Source organism: Microcaecilia unicolor, chromosome 10, assembly GCF_901765095.1.
Source record: "Microcaecilia unicolor chromosome 10, aMicUni1.1, whole genome shotgun sequence".
Taxonomy (NCBI): Eukaryota; Metazoa; Chordata; class Amphibia; order Gymnophiona; family Siphonopidae; genus Microcaecilia; species Microcaecilia unicolor.
The window spans coordinates 35,926,433-35,950,401 of record NC_044040.1 but is presented as its reverse complement, the minus strand read 5'-3'; the positions used below and the strand labels follow the sequence as shown (position 1 = coordinate 35,950,401).

General features: G+C 43.9%; 1 protein-coding gene across 4 annotated transcripts in view; it reads right to left on the bottom strand.

Annotated features, from left to right (window-relative positions):
* The window catches only part of PIK3CG (phosphatidylinositol-4,5-bisphosphate 3-kinase catalytic subunit gamma), a 57,405-nt gene extending 33,803 nt beyond the window's left edge, over nt 1-23,602 (bottom strand). Inside the window, exons 1-2 of one of the 4 annotated variants that reach the window (XM_030216796.1) lie at nt 23,284-23,602; nt 4,521-6,536 (exon numbers count right to left, since the gene is read on the bottom strand). In XM_030216796.1, coding sequence (XP_030072656.1) covers nt 4,521-6,524 — 2,004 coding nt within the window. In that variant the 5' untranslated portion in view covers nt 6,525-6,536; nt 23,284-23,602. The other 3 variants (XM_030216797.1, XM_030216798.1, XM_030216799.1) reach the window with 3 other exon arrangements.
* Between the last annotated feature and the right edge of the window lie 367 nt (nt 23,603-23,969).

Here is a 23,969-nt window from a genome sequence, read left to right as displayed (position 1 = left end):
GGTATTATTAAAAAAAAAAAGTTACTACACTTCCCCTTTCTCATTGCCAGAATTTTCTTCTCTGTTCAGCTAACAATATACAACATTCAGTTTTATAACAGTAAAAATTCTTTAGCTGATACGTTGTTAAATATTAAAATAAAAATTACTTTTGAAAAACACATAAAAGAAATGAAATCAGTTTTATAAATCCCATTCCTGTAGGCTAAAAATAAAGCTTGGCATTCGATCTCTTTTACAGGTTAAACCCAGCCAGTTGGTATGGATGTGCATTCATTTTAAATTAAAACAAAATTAAAAATGCAATGAAATATGGTATTTCATTTCAAAATGAAATACAAAATTTTTGTTCCATTTTATATTGAGGGGTCCTTTTACTAAGGTGCACTAATGGATTTAGCACGCACTAAATGCTAAGGATCCCATAGCTACAAAATGGACTTCTTAAAATTTAGGGCTCCTTTTATAAAGCAGCGCTACCAATTAGTATGAAAAGGCCCATGGGAATTGAATGGGCTTCTTTGCATTCAGCGCACGATAACTGGTGGCACTGCTTCATAAAAGGAGCCATTAGTGTGTGATAATCAGTAATGCACGCTAACCCCCAGTTTCTATATAGCGCGCCTAGAAATTGGCACCGAAATCAGCGCAGATTCTATAACAATACGTGTAGCTTAATAAGCTTAGGGCCCTTTTACTATGCCACGTAAGCATCTGCGCGTGCCCAACACGCACCAAAATGGACTTACCGCCTGACTACCGCGTGCTCTTGTGATAATTTCATTTTTGGCGCACATCCACTGCGCACGTTTGAAAAATATTTTTTATTTTCTGGCACGCGTCCGGGCATCTCACACGTGTAGGTCATTACCACTCAAATTCTTTACCACTAGGTCTATGGCTGGCGGTAAGGTCTAAGACCCAAAATGGACGTGCGGCAATTTTGATTTTGCCGCACATCTATTTTCGTGGAAAAAAAAAAAAAAAGAGGCCTTTTTTTACAGGCGCACTGAAAAATAATTCTGCGCGTGCCCATAACCCGCGCCTCCACTACCGCAGGCCACTTTTTACCACGGCTTAGTAAAAGGACCCTTTAACAAGCTAATGAGCGCTGACAACTGCTCTGAACAAGCAATAATGAGAACTAATTGGCACGGATTAGAATTTAGGCACACAACTCGCTAAGTGTATTCTGCATCGAAGTGTGCCAAACTTCTAACATGCGCAGGCAAAAAGGGGCATGGTTATGGGCGGGGAAATGGGCATTTCATGGGCGTTGACATTTACGCGCCTAGTTATAGAATATGGCCCAGTGCGCCTAAATCTATGTGCTGGGATTTACACCACATTTTCGTTGGTGTAAATGGATGCATGTAGATTTAGGTGTTGAAATATCAACTAAACGTATTCTATAATCGATGCCTAAATGTAGGCACCGCTTCTAGAATATGCTTAGTCGGCACTGATTTCAGCGCTGATATTTTAGGCACCGTATATAGATTCTCCCCTAAATCTGTTAGTGCATCTTAGTAAAAGGATTGCTTTCAGCAGTACTCAACAAATCCTGGGTGCCAGGTCACCATGGTGCCTAGAACTGCACCCTGGCACCTGGGATTTCATAACCCCGAAAGGTTTTTTTACCCTATTTGAAAGTGCTGTCTCTGAAACTACTTTCCTGGCTTTACACAGTGATCAGGCTCTCCAAATACTTGAGCCGTGCTGTGCAGAAAATTTGGGAAGTCCCACGCGTTCAAGTATGTGGACAGCCCAATCGCTGTGCAGAGCCAGGAAAGCCGTTTCTGAAGCAGTGCTGTGAATAGGGAGGTAAATCTAGTGACTATGAGAGGGGGGAAGGGGGTCGCGAGAGTGACTGGCTGAAGGCTGGCGGGGGGCACAAGAGAGAGACTGGATTAAGACTGGAGGGGAGGCACGAGAGACTGGTGGGTGAAGGATGGGGGGGCATGATAGACTGGCTGAAAGTTGGAGAGGGGGTACGAGAGAGACAGACTCGATGAGGGCTGGAGGGGGGACATGAGAGACTGACTGGGTGAAGGCTGGACGGGGAGCATGAGAGGGATTGCCTGGGTGAAGGCTGGCCGGGGAGCACAACAGAGACTAACCAGGGGATGGCTGGAGGGGGAACATGAGTGAGATACTCAGTTAAGGCTGGGGAGGGCATGAGGGTGACTGCGTGAAGGCTATGCTATGCTACAAGGGGCTTATAGTCCACCAACTCTCTCTTCTAGGATTCAAGGTGGGATACAGATCTAAATAGTTACTGATACAATCGTTAGGAATTACAAAAAAATAAGTAAAGAAATATAAAAAATTACAATGACAATCTAAAAATAGGATCAATAATTAGAATGAGGAAAATAAATAAGGGGCCCTTTTACTAAGCCGCGTAAGCATCTATGCACCCAATGTGCACCAAAATGCAGTTACCGCTCGACTACCGCATGGCTCATTTTTGGTGTACGGCTGATACGCGCGTCTGAAAATATTTTTTATTTTCATGTGTGTGTAACGGACGCGGCAAATGGCATTTGACAAGCATAGATGATTACCGCCCAGATTCTTTACAGCTAGGTCAATGGCTGGCGGTAAGGTCTCAGACCCAAAATTGACGAGCGGCAATTTTGATTTTGCCATACGTTGTTTTTCAGCAAAAAAAAAAAAAAAAAAAGAGGCCTTTTTTTACAGGCGTGTTAAAAACGTGGATTGGAGCGCGCCCAAAACCCGCGCCTACACTACCGCAAGACATTTTTCAGCGCACCTTTGTAAAAGGATCCATATGTCTTTAAAGTCTTACGAAAGAAAAAAAAAAAAAAGAGATACAGACTGGGTGAAGGCTGGAGGGGGCATGAGAGAGAGAGAGAGAAAGAGAGATCGATGGGGAGCCAGGCCAGGGTGACATGTGAAACAAAGAGGCAGTTGGGTTTTTGTTTCACCTATCAAGGCAGTGCTATCACATAGCTGACAGTATGTAATGGGAAGGGACACTGCTGGCTCTACCACTGAATAGTTTCTGTGCCCAGGGATACAGAATAGGAAACAGCCTTAGTAAATCAGTTTTTGAAAGAGCTACTGCTGATCTGGCAGAGGATTCCCATCCTTCTTCTCCCCCACCCCCAACTCCCCAAGAAAAAATACATTTCTCTGCAGACAATGTTGGAGGGGTGAAGGAGAGGCGAGAGAGGTCTCAGCTGCTGGCTCTAAGTTTTGGGGCTGGCTCCTAGACTTAATGAAAATTTGTTGAGGCCTGCCTTAGAGTATGTTACTTGCAAATAGTGTGTGTGCTAAAATCAACGTGAAATAAGAAAATAAACCCAAAATGGAAAAAAAGAAAAAGTGTTCACAACCCTACCAGTAGGGAAATTCCAAGACTGGGGTGGAGTTTCTATTGCGGGTTTCAATATCTTGGCATATCTTTACATTCTGCTTGGCTATATACCCTATTTTTCGGACTATAAGACGCACCGGACCATAAGACGCACCTAGGTTTTAGAGGAGAGAAATAGGAAAAAAAAATTTGCTTTTTCCCTCCTCTAAAACCTAGGTGCTCCAGTGCGTCTTGTCCGAATCCCTCCCTCCAAGTTCGGGATCGCCCTCAGGGTTACCTCCTCCCCCTCCCCAGCCCTGTCACCACCTCTCCCCTTACTCACACGATCTTCCCTGGTGGTCTAGTGACGTCGGGGCAGGAAAGAGCCCCCTCTTTCCTGCCCAGCGCGCTGCTCTCCATCCTCCTGTATGCATTGCTGCCTGACGGTCTCGGCGAGATTCAAAATGGCCGCTGAGAATTGAAGTCTCAGCGGCCATTTTGAATCTCACCTAGACTGTCAGGCTGCATACAGGAGGATGGAGAGCAGCGCGCTGGGCAGACTTCACTAGACTTCACTAGACCACCAGGGAAGATCGCGTGACGTGAGTAGGGAGAAGTGGTGACAGGGCCGGGGGGAGGCCGATCCCGAACTCGGAGGGCGGGCGGCCTGCCAGCCAGCCAGCCAGCCAAATCTACCTTCGGACTATAAGACGCACCCCCATTTTCCTCCCAAATTTTTGGGGAAAAAAGTGCGTCTTATAGTCCGAAAAATACGGTATGTGTTGAGAAACAGGAAGGTTCATGAGATATTCCCTCACTGGGGAAAAAGTACAGTGCAACACATAACTTAATTCAAACTAAAAAAAACAATAAACACAAATTAAGACAATTGAAATCTGAGAAAATTTACAAACTGTGGTAAGGGGCTAAGGCCAATGTTTGTTTTTCCTAACATCAGCACATAGAAAAAGAGGATAGACATATTAAGACAAAAACAAATTCTAAGCCCCCCAAATAAAATAAAAACAAAAGCATGCAAAGGAAAATAATCTATGCTTATTTTAGTAGGGTTATTACATTTGATACTAAAGTACTCAAACAAGGCTTTATTTTACCATGAGAATGAGCTTTTCATGTTCATGCAAATGCATATAATAGGGGACTGGATCATAGAGTGGTGAATGCAAATACATCCTACCTGTACAAGCTGTAAGAGATAATGCAGAACGTCATCATCTTGTAAACTCTCCAGTTTCTGAACTGCCATGGCACGCACATTTTCATCAGGAAAGTTACAGTCTAGTAGCTGCATAGTTAATCCCACATCCAGTGAGCTACGATCCCATGCTTCCTTTTTAGCCAGTAACTGGTACGTTTTGGCCACTGTTTCCTGGTGTCCCCATTTCACTGATGCAAGCAGCTTAGGATATGCCTTTGGGTGCTTTATGCTTTCATATCTAAAATGCCACAATAATTCTTTGTCCTCTGGTGTTAGTGGATTAAGCGGGTCTGTGGCTATGATTTCTTCAAGCTGTTTGCGAAGCTGATTGGGCATTTCAGTTCTTGTCCTGTCCCCTTCCAGATCAGATACTGTCCTGTGCTTAGGTAAAGCTATTGGGTGGCAATATCTGTCTAGAACAATAGAGATAGCCATTGATGTTTCTTTGTCGGGATTAGTTGCAGATGTAAGCTTGTCAGCATTAATACTTCCTTGCTCTTCTCCTTTACCTGGAATTTTCCACATATGGAGCACATAGTCCCCTTGCCTCAGCAGGAAACGATGATCTATTAATAGAAGATTTACATAATAGAGAAGCTGGTTTTTACATTTAGAATCTGACGACAAAGTATCATGAGGTTGCACATTTGTCTTTGTGGTTAATGATGGTGATTTCCCACAATATATCTGAAGATTCAACAGAGCTCCTTTGGGCAAGTCTTTGATTTTAATATCAAAATCAAGCCACGTATTCCACAGAACCTCTTCAGTAAAAGGCTTACACGTAGTCCTCCTTTGAGCAAGAAGTTGTTGTCCATGCTGAATATTGGCCTCAACAAAAACCATGAGTTCTGTGTTTCTTGGCAGCACTGGGATATCAATGCCAATGACCTTTACTCTAAATTTTCTGTTACAATCCCACAAAGATATCGTGAACACCTTCTCATGATCTTTTCCTTCTATCGTTAGTTGCTCATGATGCCCAGTAACTCCTGTACAGTCATCCACCAGGGGCCACTCTTCTTTCTGAACCTCATCTAGAGCTGGATCAGGTGGGGTATCCAGGACAAGATGGATTTCTTCCCCATTTTTATGGCATTCTCTTATCCAGTGAAAGTCTCTGATTGGGGTGTCTCCTATAATGTATTCATCCCTGCCACAAACTCTGAGCACAAAATCAAGTTCACTATGATCTTCAGGAATGTCCAGCAAAGATTTTTTCTTTGCTATTTTTGTAAAAAAGGTCTGAAGGATCATGTTTGGTGTATCATCAATTGATACTTTGATCGTCTGACTAGTTGTCCCTCTATGTATAACTATAAAAACATTACTACTAGTTATCTTTTTAAACATGTATTCTGGAAGTGGCTTGGATGTAATCCATGGATCCATTGAATACAATCTTGGGTCTCTGCTGGCTAGTTCAATCACACGAGGAGTCACTAATCGTCGACGAGTAAATTCCAGCTCATCATCATGGACATTGCTTACATCTGTAACATCATAGCCAATCAAATAATTAAGCTGCTTCTGAAATTCTAAGACCTCTTCTGTCATTTTTTGCTTCTCAACAATGTGGATTTTGCCCACTTTTTTCTGCAAAACTTTCCAGTACAGTATGCAGTCCAAAGTTTGTATGACCTGATGCTTGTCGTAAATTTCATACCATTGTCCTTTCTTCTGGTAATGAAGGAGAAAGTGGTCAGGAGTAAGCTTATGGTAAAAATCCGAATTCAGGTTTGTCTCTATTGCACGCATCCAAACCTGGGCTTTCATCTGTTCAACAGTACAGTTTCCAGCTATTTCCAGTACTAGAGTGTCTTGTGTTTTTGTAAGCTTGCTAACCGTAGGCAGAAAAAACTCTATGGAAATGAGTTCCGTGGAAGACAGATTGCTGGCTGCTGAATGGGGCCTCATTCTTCTCCTCCTATGTTTGTTTTCCTCTCTCAAAACAACAGGCTGTTCATAATTCTCCAGCTCCATGCCAGAAAAAAGCTAGCAAATGACAAAAGGGTCATTAAAAAATGAACTCACTAAATATTTACAAACATGAGCACCTTCATTTCAAATTTGCCCCCAGAGTCTACTGAAAATGCAACACTTTTATTGAAGTTACTCAAGTTATGATTATATCAGTGCCATGCAGATGATTAACAATTATATGAAATGATTATATTAACACTAGAAAAAAAGAATAATTTCAAGCACAAAAAATTATTTTACCCATATCTGCTGAGTTAAATTTCTTCTCAGGTGCTGCGGAGGATAACTCGAAAGTGTATATTATGGAAGTACATTTAGGGTCTCTTTGTACATAGTCTACTTTTAAAACCTATTTTAAATAAGTACGTGACAATAAATATTCAAATTACAAATTTTGATTGACAAAGCAAGGGAGGGTAGTGTTTTCCTTCAAAGCAACACTAGCAGCCAAATTCTCCAATCAAATCTTTTGTCATCCACTTTTCCAATTTAAAATGTTCAGCGTAAAGTACTACATGCAGTAAAAGTCATAAAGTAAATACCCACTGTATCTGAAATGTAACTTGCCTTGATCTACCACTGAAAAGATGTTATCTACATACACAATAATAAAAATATACACACAGTAAAAGAATCAGTATAAATAACAGAAACAATAAAATGCATCATATAAACAAACCCAATCAAAATATCATAGAGTAAAATATAAAGGAGACTGTTCCAGAACATTCTAAAACCCAGATGCAATCACAATACTACCGTGTTTCCCCGAAAATAAGACACTGTCTTATATTAATTTTTGCCCCCCAAAATGCGCTAGGTCTTATTTTCAGGGGCTGTCTTATTTTTTGAGGAAACATCGGGGTTGGATCGGGGTTGGCCCGCCCGCCCTCCGTCGCTCCTGGAACTAACCTTAAATGCCTCCTTTCACCTTCACAGCAAGCAGCAGCAGGGCAGGCCATGCCTTCCTTCCGTTTCCCGCCCTCGCCTGACTTAACGTCCATGAGGGCGGGGCACGGAAGGAAAGAGAGGTCTGCCCTGCTGCTGCTTGCTGCGAAGGTGAAAGGAGGTGTTTAAGGTTAGTTCCGGGAGCGACGGAGGGTGGGTGGAGGGGGGGCCTGGCGACCTCGGGTGGGGGGGGGGCGGCCTTGTCCGGCTCTCGGCGGCCCTGCTTTCAAACAAATATTTGCTGGGTCTTACTTTCGGGGGAGGCCTTATATCTACCAATTCAGGAAAACCTCTACTAGGTCTTATTTTCGGAGGATGTCTTACTTTCGGGGAAACAGGTCAAAGGTAAAGGGCCCCTTTTACCAAGCGGTGGTGTCGGTGCAAGGGTTTGCCACATGCCGAGGCCCCCTTTTACCACCACCTGGTAAAAGGGTTAAAAAAAAAAAAAAGGAAAAGCCGCACAGTAGGGCCGATTTGACGCTCACCATTGCCACAGTAGCCCCACCGTGACATAGTAAAAGGGACCCAAAATTCCTTATTAAAAGAAAAACAACAAGTGACTCCGGCCAGCGAAATTCAAAGAAACTTCGCAAGCGGCCCCCTAAAATACATTGCCAAAGGCGGGAAAATAAATCAGGTAACAGGCAAGAGAAAGAAGGAAAAACAAAGTTTATTTTTTTTTTCTTTAACAACCTTCTTCACTAGTGACAGGAATTAAAAAAGGTTTACCTCAGAGGCAGAAAAGGAGGGGAAAAACGTTGTTTCCTTTTTTTTTTTATAAACAACCTTCTTCACTAGCGACAGGAATAAATAAAGGCTTACCTTAGAGGCAGAAATTCAGATATACCTACCACCACAGAAGAGAAGAACCCCACAGGGGAGACAAGGTACTCCATGCCACAATCAACCATCACCCTGCTAGAAAGACAGCCAGGGGAGGTAGGGGAGGGGAGGGAACCATGGGTCACTGAATATCACCCTAGCTGGCAGATGAGGAACTCAGGACCACTGAGTATCATCTAAAACTTGCCCCAACACGGCTACCAGCACACCCCTGGCTCCACTGTCACCAGAAGAACCTGGGACAGGAGCTACCAGTCAGCAATCCAGAGCAGCTGCACGATCTGTCCACCATCCGCCAGAAGACAGAGAAAATACTGAACATTCCAGGCTGCATGATACCCTTAAGGGGCGGTTTACTTGGAACTATTTTCTCTGTCTCCTTCCACTGGTAGATGGACACAACCCATTAGTCTGGACTGGTCTGCTATAGATGATAAGGAATGAGCTGCTTTATATGAATTTGTATCGTAGTACCTTATTAATGTATAATTTAAATAAATGTTTACACATAATGGACTACAACAGTGTTTCTTGAACCTAGTCCTGGAGGCACCCCCGCCAGTCAGGTTTTCAGGATATCCACAATGAATATTCATGAGAGAGATCTGCATGCATTGCCTCCATTGCATGCAAATCTCTCTCATTAATATTCATTGTGGATATCCTGAAACCCTAACTGGCTGGGGTGCCTCCAGGACTAGGTTTGGTAACCACTGGACTATGAGCAAAAAATTAATATAATGCTAGTCTCATCTGCCTGAGTTCAGTATTTTAAGCTGATGCAGAATATAAGAATTTGAATTTTATTTTATTCATCTATGACATTTTTTGCAAGAAAAAAAATACACGGTGTACACTAAAATGTGCAAAACTTCCAGTGTTTTGCTGGTCTTTTTGCATTTTTCAATGTGCAAAGTCTTTTTGTAATACAGTTGTACCTTAATACATCAGCCTCTCACTAAGATGAAAATGATACAGACTGCTGTGAACTGTGACACATGGGAAATGAAGTGCTTCAATGATGGCAAGTGCTACTCCTTGACCTCTACCTAGTCCTCTCAAAATTAGCACAAATGGTGAGAAACTGCTCCAAAATTAACTCCTTTTTTTTTGGCCAAGTTTTCCTAGGCCCTTTTTTTTTTTTGTAATTCCATTCCAGTGAAATGAAGAAAACAAAACAGTGTGGCCTAGACTGGCTTTCATGGTTTTCCATGGGAAGAAAAATAAAACGAAATACATTTTTCCTCCCATACAAATGAATCGGAGCCATGTGAGAAAAAGGGGCTCCAACCTGACTTACTATTGCTCAATCAGTAGGATGAACAAAATGCCCCATATCCAGACGGACTAACAGCCATTTGAGGGTGGAGGTCATAGAAGGGTATCTCCTTTTACAGCAATGGATATTCAGGTAAATTCAATTTTTGGATACATTTGCCCCCTTGGAAAAGTAATCCACAACCCAATGATCAGAAGCCCCACACTGTTCCAAACAGCGTGGGGCGATAGTGCCCCATGATCAGAGCTAATAACTTACATATTTAAGCACACTATTTAGTTCAGATCATAGGGATACTTCTGTGGGAGGACTGTGCCTGGGCATGCGCCCAAGGCACAATCCTCCCGCAGAAGTTGTTTGACAGGTATGGTATGGTAGTGAAGCCCTGCCCAGCACATCCCAGGATGCACTGGGCAGGGCGCCACCATTTTGAAGACAGCGCTAGAAGAAGGAGGGAGTGCTACTCCTTCCTCTGTCAGCTAAAGGTACGAAGAGGGGGGTTTCAGGGCCTCTAGACCACCAGTTGGGGGGAGGGACGCTAGAAGCCTTCTGACAGGGGGGTTGGGGTCCTGCTAACAAGCAGATGCATGCTGGAGAGGGCTCCCCATTCCTCCCCAATGCTCTGTAAACCCTAATGCCAGCGTAGGGTTTACAGCAGTAGCAGAGCACTTGCTTGGTGTGCTGCCTGCTGAGCACTGAGGAGGAATACTAATGTCCCTGTTTAGATGCATTGCAGGCTAGTAGCGTTCAGAGCTGGCGAGCGCATTGTTACATGCACTCGCCAGCTCTGATCCTGGGACATAGGCAAACGTGGGGGCTAGTCTGGCACTAATGACCTCTAGCGCCCGTGTTTGCTTTTGATCATCTGGGCCCCAGTGCTTCTCACCCCTCTCTTGGAGGCACACCTAGTCAGTCAGGTTTTCAAGATTACAACAACAATGAATATGTATAAGAGAGATCTGAATAAATGAGGCCTCCATTATATGCAAATTTATATCATGCATGCTCACTGTGCATATTATGAAAACCTGATAGGTATGCCTCCAGGAGAGGATTAAGAAGCACTGAGGTAACGTAATGGTTAGGGCAGCAGGCTAAGTGCCAGGGTTCAAGTTTCACTGATGTGCTTGTTGTGACCTTCTGCAAGTCATTTAACTTTCCATTTCCTCAGGTACAGACTGTGAACCCTCCAGGGTCAAGAAGATGCCTACTGTGCCTGAATGCAACTCACTTTAAGCTACTACTGAAAAGGCATGAGCTAAATTAAAAAAAAAAAATGGTGAGAGTTGATCGACCCCTTTGGCATTTGCTATTTGTGTCTAAATTAATTTTTACTTTCCTAGATAAAAAGCAGAACACCAAACAGAGAGAATCTGGCTGGTCTTACATCTACATTCTATGTAAGCAGAAGTTGTACATGTTTCTAGTTTCTTATAATGCACTGCTCGGGGGAAACAGGGCTGCAATACAAGGATGAGAGGGTTCACTCCAGCATGCATATCCTTTTCATCAATCTTCTCTCAACAACAATGTTCTCTGTTTCAAGCTTTCGTTCACAGAACATTTTCAACTTTTGCACCACCTACCTCAATCCACTTCCGAAAAAGCTCGCTTCCTCTCTTTTTGTAAACATTCAAAAACAAGGTAGTACTGAACAAAAAAAAAAAAAAAAATCCAGAAAAAAACCCCCAATGCCTGCTGGATTTCCTTACCGCTCTGCTAAAGTTTTCAGAATGAAGCTATGCAGGGAAGCAGTCCTTGTTTTAGGAATACAGTGCAAGGCTACCTGTTGGAACAGGAAACGTTGGGGTGCCGAAGACTCATTTGCTCAGGACTCGGGTCTCTGCTTTAAATTCAGGAGTACTCAGTGATCTGTCTCACCCCCTCACTGTTCTGCTTTCTTGCTCTCCTTCACATCCAGATGTAGAGGAAGTGCTGTTTTACCAGGAAGGAAGTTTTAACCAACTTGATTTTAATTTGGTTGCTCATTTAGAAATTCAGAATGCACATCCTGTTGCTACAACAAGAAATATATTTACTGGTTAGCACAGAAAGCTGAACTACTGTTTTGTTTTGTTTTTAATAGCAGGAGAAATGTTTTCCCTCCTAGATTACACATAGTAATTTGGCATTCACTGAGCAAGGGACCTGACTACTACTGAATTTTTTTAGTTTATTTGATATCAAAAGACATTGAGGAGAGATGATGGGTTATTTTACTATTAACCTGGGTTAACGTCTCATTGCATAAAATGGGACCTGTGCTAAAACAGCATGAGTTAGTGGTAAAATAACACGTCTTAATGGTAACCTACACTGATAATTTCCCCCTATGAACTGTTCAAAAATGTTGCTGAAAGATTCATTAAAGCAGCAGAGCTACAAAATAACTTTTGCTTAAATCTGAGTGACGTGGGTAGTGTTTCTCGAACATTACTACAGCCAATTATTTAATGCCCGTATTTCTCTGAATCTGAAGACTTTTTTCATCGTTAGGGCAGGGGCGTAGCCAGACACCCAATTTTGGGTGGGCCTGGGCCCAAGATAGGTGGGCAGAACAACTCCACCTTGTCCCACAAATGATTTGGTCTCTCCCTCTCTCGCCTGCATGCCATATGGTCTCTCAAACATCCCCCCCTCCCTCCGTATACCTTTTAAATAGCAGATTTTCACTTTCAGCGAGCAGCAACAAATACACACTGCTCATGTTGGCCCAACAGCTTTCCCTCCGATACAACTTCCTGTTTCCGCATAGGCGGGAATACATCAGAGGGAAGGCTGTGGGGCCGATGCGAGCAGTATGTAACAGTCGCTGCTCGCTGCAGGCAAAGATCTGCTATTTACAACGTATGCAGGAGGAACAGTTGTTGGGAGTTTTCGGCTGATGGGGCTTGGGGATCTCTGCCAGCCACATCATAGGTGTGCTGCTACTGGGTGGGCCTGAGCTCAAAGTGGCCCACCCTTGGCTACGCCACTGCGTTAGGGACAGACTATTAATGCAACTGCACATCTCAGTTTTTCTTCCAGTTCCCAACCATGCCTCGTTCTCCTTCTCCATAATGAGATTCTCCAGGGCAAACTGTAAAGATGCATGAGGATTAGGGATACTGCAGTATCCTGGGCACATTTGAGCCTGACCAAATCTGAATCTGTGACTGACATTGGCTGCACAGTTTCAGCAGAAACCGAAACCTAAAACAAAACTGACCCCAACAACCCTCAACCAACTAAAAAAGCCCCCTCCTGAGCCCACCCTCTCCCTCGGGGCAGACCTCCTCCCAAGCCCAGCTCCCCAGTGACAGCCCCATCCTGGGCCTACCTTATCATTGCTGGGTAGTGGGCACTCCTGTGCATGGCCAGTTCTAGTCAAAATGGCTCCAGGACTTCCAGTGGCAGTCTTATGAGGCTGCTGTGGGAGGTCCCAGCAACCATTTTGAGACTGGAACCTGCACGAGCAGGAGAGAGTCTCCTGTCTCCAATCTCAAAATGGCTTCCAGGACCTCTTGCGGCAGTCTTGTGAAGTTACTATAAGAACTCTCAGCAGCCATTTCTACTGAGTAGGGGCACAGTGCAGGAATGAGTGGGGTTCGTTTCTGCCCCTGAAGAAGCCACTAGACCACCACGGCTTCTTAAGGTAGGGCCGGGGAGGGCCTATGGGTGGTCAGGCAGGATCGATGGGGGCGAAGAGAGATTATGGGAGAGTGGAGAGTTTTGAACGAAACCCGAACCTAGATTTCGGGCTAGTTTCGGTGCAAATCTAAAACAAAAATTCAGTTGGCCTCTAGGGAAGGCCCAGAAAACAATGCAAAGCAGATCAGGAAAATTAATGTTCTAAAAATGAAAAAGTGGAAAAAAGTAAAAGTCTTTGAGGGGGTTAAGGGAAATATTTTAATTGACCTTGGATAAATCACTAGAAAACACTTTAAAATCCTCAAAAAGAAAGCATCAGAATAAATAATGGGGGGACAGCTAAGGACTAGTCAAAAAGAAGCACTACAAGATTTGCTTCCTACTGTCTTGATAACATATTCAACAAACATGTGAGAAAGAATACAGAAGAAAATAACACAAGCATGTAGGAAAACTGGACATGAGGGCTTCCTAAATTAAAGTCAGATGTAAAGGGCTCGTGTTCTGGTGGATATCCTTAGCAGACATTCACAAACCTAAATAAATATCATTTTTGGGGTGGGGGGTGGGGAAGGGGAAGGGGAAGGGGACAGCAGCTCTCCAAATGTTGCAGGAGCTAATCCTGAATTGGTCCCCCTCTTCTCACTGCTAATATGACTTCCCTACTCTTTGCTCCTCCCTTCCTCCCCCCCAAGAAATCAAGCAAACTAAACCTATACTTGTATCACAGGCATCTCCTTTGCAGACAGTCATTGAATAGCCTATGGGCTCATTTTCAAAAGAGAAAAATATCCAAAAAGTGGACATTTTTCTTCTCAAAATGTCTAAACTGGTATTTTCGAAACATATTTTGCAGACATTTATCTATGCAATTTGCCTGCAGTGCATCCAAATCACAAGGAGGCATAACAGGGGTGTTTTGAAGGCGGAATTGGGGTGTGCCTAACATTTGGACATTTTACAGCCATAAGAATTGCCATACTGGGACAGACCCAAGGTCCTTCAAGCCCAGTATCCTGTTTCCAACAGTGGCCAATCCAGGTTACAAGTATCTGGCAAGATCCCAACACAGTAAAATACATTTTATGCTGTTTATCCAGAAATAAGCAGTGGATTTTCCCCAAGTCTATCTTAATAATGGCTTATGGACTTTTCTTTTAGAAAGCTATCCAAACCTTTTTTAAACCCCACTACGCTACCTGCTTTTACGACATTCTCTGGCAACGAATTCCAGAGTTTAATCATATGTTGAGTGAAGGAATATTTTCTCTTGATTGGTTTTAAATTTACTAATTTGTAACTTTATTGCATGCCCCCTAGTCCTAGTCTTTTTGGAAAGAGTAAGGAAGGGATTCATGTCTACCCATTCCACTCCACTCATTATTTGATACACCTCTATTATATCTCCCCTCAGCCATCTTTTCTCCAAGCTGAAGAGCCCTAGCCACTTTAATCTTTCTTCATAAGGAAGTTGTTCCATCCCCTTTATAATTTTTGTCATCCTTCTATGTATGTGTTTATTTATTGTGAACACTTATATCCCACATAATCCCACTGAGGCAGGCTCCATGTGGCTTACAACATTCAAGGAAAAGAATAACATAGTAATTCTAGGACAACAGAGAAGAAAGTAGTAGAGGGGGAGGGTGGGAAACAATAGGAAAAGGGATGAGGGATTGCAGGAGGTCAAACAACAGAGGGTCTTCAGGGATTTCTTGAACAGACCGTGATCGGCTATCTCTCTTAATGTTAATGGTAATGCGTTCCAGTAACGGGGACTCATAAAGCAAAAAGAGGAGGCAAAGAGTAGCTTGTATCTTAAGTTTCTGCAGTTTGGAAAGTGAAGATTGAGATAGGTGCGGGATGACTTCTCGGAATTTCTAGGAGGAAGGTCAATCAGGCTGTACATATAAGCTGAACCGTCTCCGTATACAATCTTGTGTGTAAGAGCACAGAGATTAAATTCAATACGTTCCTTAATCAGGAGTCAGTAGAGCCTTTCATGAAGGGGTTTTGCTGCTTCAAACTGAGATTTGCCAAATAGAAGCCTCGCCGCCGTGTTCTGCGCAGTCTGGAGTTTCTTAAGGGTATGTTCTTTGCAGCCGGTGTAAATTCCATTGCAGTAGTCGAAATGGCTCAAGACGAGTGAGTGGATTAAAGTCCTGAAGAGGTCAAACGGTAGGAACTGCTTGATACGCTTAACAGACCTCATGGAAAGGAACATGCGCTTCGTAACTGACGATACTTGAAGGTCAAGAGTCAAGTGAGAATCCAGAATGGCCCCGAGTAGCTTCAGACTTGCTGCGATAGGGATGGAGAAGTCCAGCGTAGCAATCGTGCCCGGGATAGACTGTTTGAATGGGGAGGAGAGAATGAGGCAATGTGTTTTTTCCTTATTTAGCTTAAACTTAAATGTGCTAGCCCAATTGACCATAATGGCGAGACTGTTCTGAATGTCTGCTGAGATTTCAGCTAAGGAAGTTTGGAAAGGGATGTAGATAGTCATATCATCAGCATAGATGTAGGGATTCAGGCCATGATTGAAAAGGGATGTTGCCAGTGGAGTCATCATGATGTTAAAGAGGGTAGGCAAAAGGGGGGAGCCTTGAGGAACTCCACATTGAGACCTCCAAGATGGAGGTATAGTGGACTGGACTTTGACCCGATAGGATTGGCAAGATAGAAATTCCCGAAACCATTCCAAGACAGTGCCTCCAACACCAAATTCATTTAGCAGCGTAAGGAGGAGATTGTGGTCAACCATGTCGAACGCACTTGACAAATCAAATTGGAGAAGTAAGATGTTTTTTCCAAAAGACAGTTCCTTCCGAAAGTTGGACAGAAGAGTAACTAGCACTGTCTTGGTACTGTGGTGAGATCGGAATCCAGATTGAGAGGCATGAAGAATTGAAAATTTGTCTAAATAATCAGTGAGCTGGGAATTTACCATGCTTTCCATAGTCCTGACAAGCAATGGGATAGTAGCAACAAGGTGGTAGTTAGAAATAATACTAGGCTCACACTTCGGGTCTTTTGGGATTGGTGTTAGGAGAATGTGACCGTGAGCTGCGGGGAAGCGCCCACGCTGAAGCATGTAGTTTAGGTAGGATGTAAAGTCAGCAACAAAACACTCTGGTGCCAATGGCAGCAGGTAGTTAGGGCAGATATCCAGCTTGCAGTGCGTCCGAGAAAACTTACGAAGGGCCAAGGAGACCTGCACAGTAGTGACCTGCTCAAAGGAGGACCAATAACGGTCAGCTGGGCAAGGGGCTAGAGGGGGCGTAAGGCCAATAAGGAAGTCATCAACACTAGTGGAGCGAGTTCCAAAGTAGAAGGATTTTTTCCCTGAAATAGTTGGCCAACTGGGACGCTGAAGGCATATCATCACTTGGTGAGGTAACAGGAATGGTGTCTAGAAGAGAATTCAGCTGACAGTATAGCTTCTGTGCATCCAACATAACCGCTTGAATTCTTTTATGGAAGAAAGCTCTCTTGGCTTGTTTGATTGCAACGAGAATGCTTCCAAGCTGATAGGGCGCTGTCACTTTTGGACTTAAACCAAGCTCTCTCCAGCCTTCTAGTTTGTTGCTTCAGCACTTTAAGTTCATGAGTAAACCAAGTTTTATATCTGCGGTGAAAGGAGGATTTAAGTAGAAAAGGGGCAAGACCATCTAAGATGCCTTGACACCTGCTCTCCCAACGAGTGAGGTAATCAAAGGAGTCTGCATTTGCTTGCCAGTTGCACCCATAAATTTGTTTCCAAAACGATTTCAGATCAACTTCCCCTCTTGCACAGTAAGTAGTGGGCTCCTCAGGGAGTGGATGGCTGGTCTTCTGCCAGCGGATGGCAAACCTTAGTTGGTAGTGATCTGTCCAAGGGACGGCAAACCAAGCAGAATTTGCTACACAGAGGACAGAGTCATTAAGGAACTTGAAAGCAAATAGATCAATGGTGTGACCTTTGAAGTGTGTCGGACGCAGATCAGGATAATGAAGATCCAGGAGGTTAAGGAAACTCAGGCATTGACTAGCGTTGGGAGAGTGCCGATTTTCTAAATGTAGGTTCAAGTCACCAAGAATAATTGGTGCAGGAAGCAGAGATAAAGTCCATGAACTCAGCCTGACTGGCAATCCAATTGTTTGGTGGTCTGTAGAACAGAATACAGCATAGACAATCTTGAAGAGATCTGCGGTGGACCTTGATGGAAGCGATTTCCAGACGGGGCGATATGGATTCATCTAGGGAGTCAACTCGGAGGCTCGAGTGATAAATCACGGCAAGGCCCCCACCTCTTTTCCCTGGCCTAGTCCAGTGTACGATTTTGAAGCCAGGGGGGCAGAGGTCAAGGAGAATAGGGTCCTTAGAGTCACGTATCCACGTTTCAGTGATGAAGAGAAGATTGAGATTATCCTGGGTGAGCCAGTCCAAGATTGTTTCTGGCTTGTTAACCACTGACCTTGCATTGATGTAGCCCACTTTGACGGATAGGTACGGATCCGGATGACTGTCCGAGCAGGAGAGTTACTTAAGGTAATTTTCCCTGGGGGAGCAACTGTGGTGCGTGACAAGCCAATGGAAAGTGTTGGAATGGTGGCCAGAACGAGTATCTGTTGAGCGATGATTTGAAAGTCTAGTAGCTGTCCGAGCAGTGACCAGCTCAGGAATGTTACTGCAGTCAGATATGAGTGAAGTGAGGGAGGCACAGATGAGAGTGATGAAATAGAGAATGGAGAGACACTTGGAGGTGGGCATGGCAGGGACTGCACTACTGAACCAATGCAGAATCCAAAGTGAAGCAGCTTAAGAGCTGGCAGCAGGTGGCTGCAAAGGTGAAGTGCTGGAACTAGTCAGTGAACCGGCTGATGTAGAGCAACACCTGGAACAAGAGAGCACTGATGACAATCAATACAGAGTCACTGTAGCAGAAGCTTCATATTTTGCACCAAGCTGCTTAGCTCTTCTGGATGAGTGCTGAGTGAGTGAGACCACGGATGACAGCAGCAGGAGGGGAAACGAAGACCAGGGCAAAGGAGCAAGGCAAAGGAGGAGAGACTATTTGGAGCAGGGCAAACGATGCTCCTCCCAAGTCGCAGCCAGATAGGTCCACTCCTCCAGCGCAGGAACAGGAACAACAACACAGCGCAGCTCCGAGATTTCGACGGCAATGAACAGCTGATTGGTGGTGGAAGCCGGCGGCGGTCTGTAGCTGAATGGCGGCGGAGAAGGCAGAGCTTGATGGCAACGGACGAGGCAGGCCGCGAATGACCAGCGGTTAAGCCTCGATCGCGACGGCAACGAGTGGTCTGGGCTTGCCAGACAGCAACTGATTGGGCTTCCCTCAGTGGTCTGGACCAGGAGCAGCTACGATTTAGCGAAAGTGAGCCCAACCACGCTTAAGTGGCAATTTACACACACAGACGGTCGGAGCTTACAGTTTTCCGTCCATTGCAGGTGGCCATTTTCAAATTCATTCACTGCCCGGTTACCATCGGGTTAGCACAGGAGCCCCTACCACCACCTCAATGGGTGGCAGTAAGTGCTCCCCCTGACATGGCCGCATGGCAACTGGTTCACATACCGCATGGCCATTTCTTTTACAGAAAAAAAAAAAAAAAAGACAGCCTTTTACCCGCAGCAGAAAAAGGAAACCTCAGTGTATGTAAAAAACATGCACCAACGCTAGCACTGGCCCCCTTTTACTGCAGCTTAGTAAAGGGACCCCTGAAGATGCTGATAATGGATGGAAGAGAAAGGTAGCTTTATAGCCAACTCCCCCTCCTTTTTAAGAATGTGGATAAATCTTAGCTATTCTATTTTCTATTAAATATCTTGCTTTTATGGTTGTACTAGTAAGAAAGCCCCGTTTCTGATGCAAATGAAACGGGGGCTAGCAATGTTTTCTTCTGTGTGCATGTGGGAGTGTGTGTGTCCCTGCCCTCTGGCCTCTCTCCCCTCCCCCCTCTGAGTCCTTCACTATTACAGAGCCAGCGATTTGATTTCGTGCTCTGCTGTTTTCCTTCACTGACTGTGTTACAGAGAGGGCGGGGCAGACACTCATAGGGAAACTGGATATCTCGCCCCCTTCACACTTCCGGCTGGAGGCTTCATAGAACGTTGGTGTTGCCTTTTATATAGAGAGATAAACCACCCCCCCCCCCCCACACACACACACACACAATTTGAAAAAAGGCATGTGCTACAAGTGAATACTCACGAGTATTATAGTTTAACATTTATGAACCACATCTGAGAGATGTACAAAAGAAAAATAAATAAATATTAATACAAGCAAATAAAAATAAAATAATCAAATACAGCATAATAAATATATATATATATATATATATATATGGATTTGTTTACCACTTTTTTTAAAGAATTCACTCAAGATGGTGTACAGTAAGTATAACTCAAACATAAGCAATAGCCAATTACAGCAGCAAAAATATTGAAATAACAATACAAAGTATGGCATAGTACACTACTTACAATGTCAACACAATACGTAACAACATTTTAATTGACAGTGTAGGGTATAAGCAAAGATGGAACATACAGATAGATAAGAGAGTAAGAGGAGTTAGAAAATAAGGTGACTAATTTAAAGAAAGTTGCACATAGTTTATATAATCCCACTGACCAGAAACATAAATGCATCATATTAATCACACATGGTAGAAAATAAGTAATAATTTTAAAAATGCCACATAAAAAGCACACATAGAAATATACAGAAATATCTCCCATTGTTTTGGGTGCCACAAGCTTGATCAAAAAGAACTTCAAGTGCACATGGATAAGAAACTGTGGGGCTCTTTTACTAAGGCACGCCCAAAAGCGGGCTGCACTGGTGTAGGTGCGTGTTTTGAATGCACACTGATCCATTTCCTGAGCTTGCCTGGAAAAGGGGGGGGATTTTATAATGTGCCATAAAATGGACTTGCGGCAAAATGAAAACCAGCGCATGTCCATTTTCGGCCTGAGACTTCAACACCACCCACTGACTTAGCGGTAAGATCTCATGCGCTAACCGGGCTGTAAGCACACACCAACTGCCGATTACTGCCGGATAAGGGCCCTGCAGTAGAAAACATAAAATATTTTCTATTGTGTGTTTTGGGCATGTACCAAAAATGGAATTACCACCCGGGCACACGGTAGATTTGCAGTAGTTCCAATTTGACGTGCGTTGGATGTGCATAGGCGCCTACGCACCTTTGTAAAAAGGCCCTCTCTTTGGCACAATGCAAATACTACGGCAAGCATTAGCAGAAAATTTGAGATACTGATATACTCCAAATGCCCTGGCTTAGTAGCAAGGTTCATTCCTGTCATGATATGCGCAAAACTAACTCATTTGGAGAAACTGCCCCCAAACATAAGTACATAAGTACATAAGTAGTGCCATACTGGGAAAGACCAAAGGTCCATCTAGCCCAGCATCCTGTCACCGACAGTGGCCAATCCAGGTCAAGGGCACCTGGCACGCTCCCCAAACGTAAAAACATTCCAGACAAGTTATACCTAAAAATGAGGAATTTTTCCAGTCCATTTAATAGCGGTCTATGGACTTGTCCTTTAGGAATCTATCTAACCCCTTTTTAAACTCCGTCAAGCTAACCGCCCGTACCACGTTCTCCGGCAATGAATTCCAGAGTCTAATTACACGTTGGGTGAAGAAAAATTTTCTCCGATTCGTTTTAAATTTACCACACTGTAGCTTCAACTCATGCCCTCTAGTCCTAGTATTTTTGGATAGCGTGAACAGTCGCTTCACATCCACCCGATCCATTCCACTCATTATTTTATACACTTCTATCATATCTCCCCTCAGCCGTCTCTTCTCCAAGCTGAAAAGCCCTAGCCTTCTCAGCCTCTCTTCATAGGAAAGTCGTCCCATCCCCACTATCATTTTCGTCGCCCTTTGCTGTACCTTTTCCAATTCTACTATATCTTTTTTGAGATACGGAGACCAGTACTGAACACAATACTCCAGGTGCGGTCGCACCATGGAGCGATACAACGGCATTATAACATCCGCACACCTGGACTCCATACCCTTCCTAATAACACCCAACATTCTATTCGCTTTCCTAGCCGCAGCAGCACACTGAGCAGAAGGTTTCAGCGTATCATCGACGACGACACCCAGATCCCTTTCTTGATCCGTAACTCCTAACGCGGAACCTTGCAAGACGTAGCTATAATTCGGGTTCCTCTTACCCACATGCATCACTTTGCACTTGTCAACATTGAACTTCATCTGCCACTTGCACGCCCATTCTCCCAGTCTCGCAAGGTCCTCCTGTAATCGTTCACATTCCTCCTGCGACTTGACGACCCTGAATAATTTTGTGTCATCGGCGAATTTAATTACCTCACTAGTTATTCCCATCTCTAGGTCATTTATAAATACATTAAAAAGCAACGGACCCAGCACAGACCCCTGCGGGACCCCACTAACTACCCTCCTCCACTGAGAATACTGGCCACGCAATCCTACTCTCTGCTTCCTATCTTTCAACCAGTTCTTAATCCATAATAATACCCTACCTCCGATTCCATGACTCTGCAATTTCTTCAGGAGTCTTTCGTGCGGCACTTTGTCAAACGCCTTCTGAAAATCCAGATATACAATATCAACCGGCTCCCCATTGTCCACATGTTTGCTTACCCCCTCAAAAAAATGCATTAGATTGGTGAGGCAAGACTTCCCTTCACTAAATCCGTGCTGACTTTGTCTCATCAGTCCATGTTTTTGTATATGCTCTGCAATTTTATTCTTAATAATAGCCTCCACCATCTTGCCCGGCACCGACGTCAGACTCACCGGTCTATAATTTCCCGGATCTCCTCTGGAACCTTTCTTAAAAATCGGAGTAACATTGGCTACCCTCCAGTCTTCCGGTATTACACTCGATTTTAGGGACAGATTGCATATTTCTAACAGTAGCTCCGCAAGTTCATTTTTTAGTTCTATTAATACTCTGGGATGAATACCATCAGGTCCCGGTGATTTACTACTCTTCAGCTTGCTGAACTGACCCATTACATCCTCCAAGGTTACAGAGAATTTGTTTAGTTTCTCCGACTCCCCCGCTTCAAATATTCTTTCCGGCACCGGTGTCCCCCCCAAATCCTCCTCGGTGAAGACCGAAGCAAAGAATTCATTTAATTTCTCCGCTACGGCTTTGTCCTCCTTGATCGCCCCTTTAACACCATTTTCGTCCAGCGGCCCAACCGACTCTTTGGCCGGTTTCCTGCTTTTAATGTATCTAAAAAAGTTTTTACTATGTATTTTTGCTTCCAACGCTAATTTCTTCTCAAAGTCCTTTTTTGCCCTCCTTATCTCCGCTTTGCATTTGGCTTGGCATTCCTTATGATCTATCCTGTTACTTTCAGTTGGTTCTCTTCTCCACCGTTACAAACTGTTAACCTTAATGTAGGGACATATAAATCTTTATCTTAAATTCCGTCAGCAGACAAATCTGCATGAAAAACTACCTTGCTTTTTCGTGTGCTAGTTTCATCCTTTTTCTTTCTGGACTACCAGCAAACCAGAAGCCAACTAATACTTGGGCTACATGACCCTATGAGCCATGGCCATCCCCCAATTCTCCATTTCATTCTCTTCACATTTGTCCCAGGCATCACAATACTAATGGCTGAGAACTGAGAAGCATGGAGGAAAGGTTCCCTCCAAAATCCAACATAGGTGGGCTCTGTATTAGCCAGCAGATGGCGCTGTCGGGGAGAACTGCTTGTGTGGAGGGGCTCGGATTTCTTTCATGACCATATCTTGCCTGCCTTAAAGCTGTTTCCTCGGGTGGTGTTTTTTTTTTTTAATCATAAAGTACTGTGCAATATCATTTCATCCCATCAGGTCAGCAGCGTTTCACTATTACGACGCCAGAAAACATGAAAGTATGAATTTTCTTTTCTATAAAGAGCCAGTGCATCCCGTTTGTGAAGCATTAGATCCACAAAAGAGTGTCAAACTGAAAATTAGAAAATAATACTTTGCAAGACAAAGTGGCAAGTGTCTCGATAGTACTTACACCATTGCAACTGCTGACATTTGGAGCTGGTTTTGCATAGAATTTGTGGCTTGCAGCACACACTGGGAGTTTAAAAAAAAAAAAAAAAAAAGAAAGTAGACACAACAAAACGCCCCGCCGTCAGCACGGCCCGAGGAAGAGCGCACGAGACGAAGAAACGCTGGAAGGAACGCGCTCGCGCCGGCTGTTCACAGCGCGAGGCTTTTCATCATCTGCCTGGTTGTCAGCGCGCGGCGCGCTCTTTCCTCTGCCTGTGTGGTCTCCCGACCCGTGCCTGCCTGCAGCTAGTCCTGCAGTGCCAAATAGCACGCTGCAGGGATGTCCTGGGCTCTGCCTGGCACGGACCATAGGCAGTTTTGCATGGAAAGCTGTCATCAGCTTCCTGCTGGTGAAAGAGCAAAAGAAGGGGGAAGTAAGGCAGCGATACAAGTAAACCATTGTTGGTTTGTTTTTTTAAATATATCATTTCCAGCGATCGTTTAAAGAAACAAAAAAAAAATCACGACATTCTCCAGCCTTCCTAGTATCGGTATTGTCGAAAGAGAAGGTTTTTTTGAAAGCAACTTAGTAGCGACGATTAACTACTCTATTCAAATCGCATGCTGCATCACTCTTCACAAACAGAATTCCGCGTAGTCATTTCATTTATTTATTTTTTATTTGTTACATTTGTACGCCACATTTTC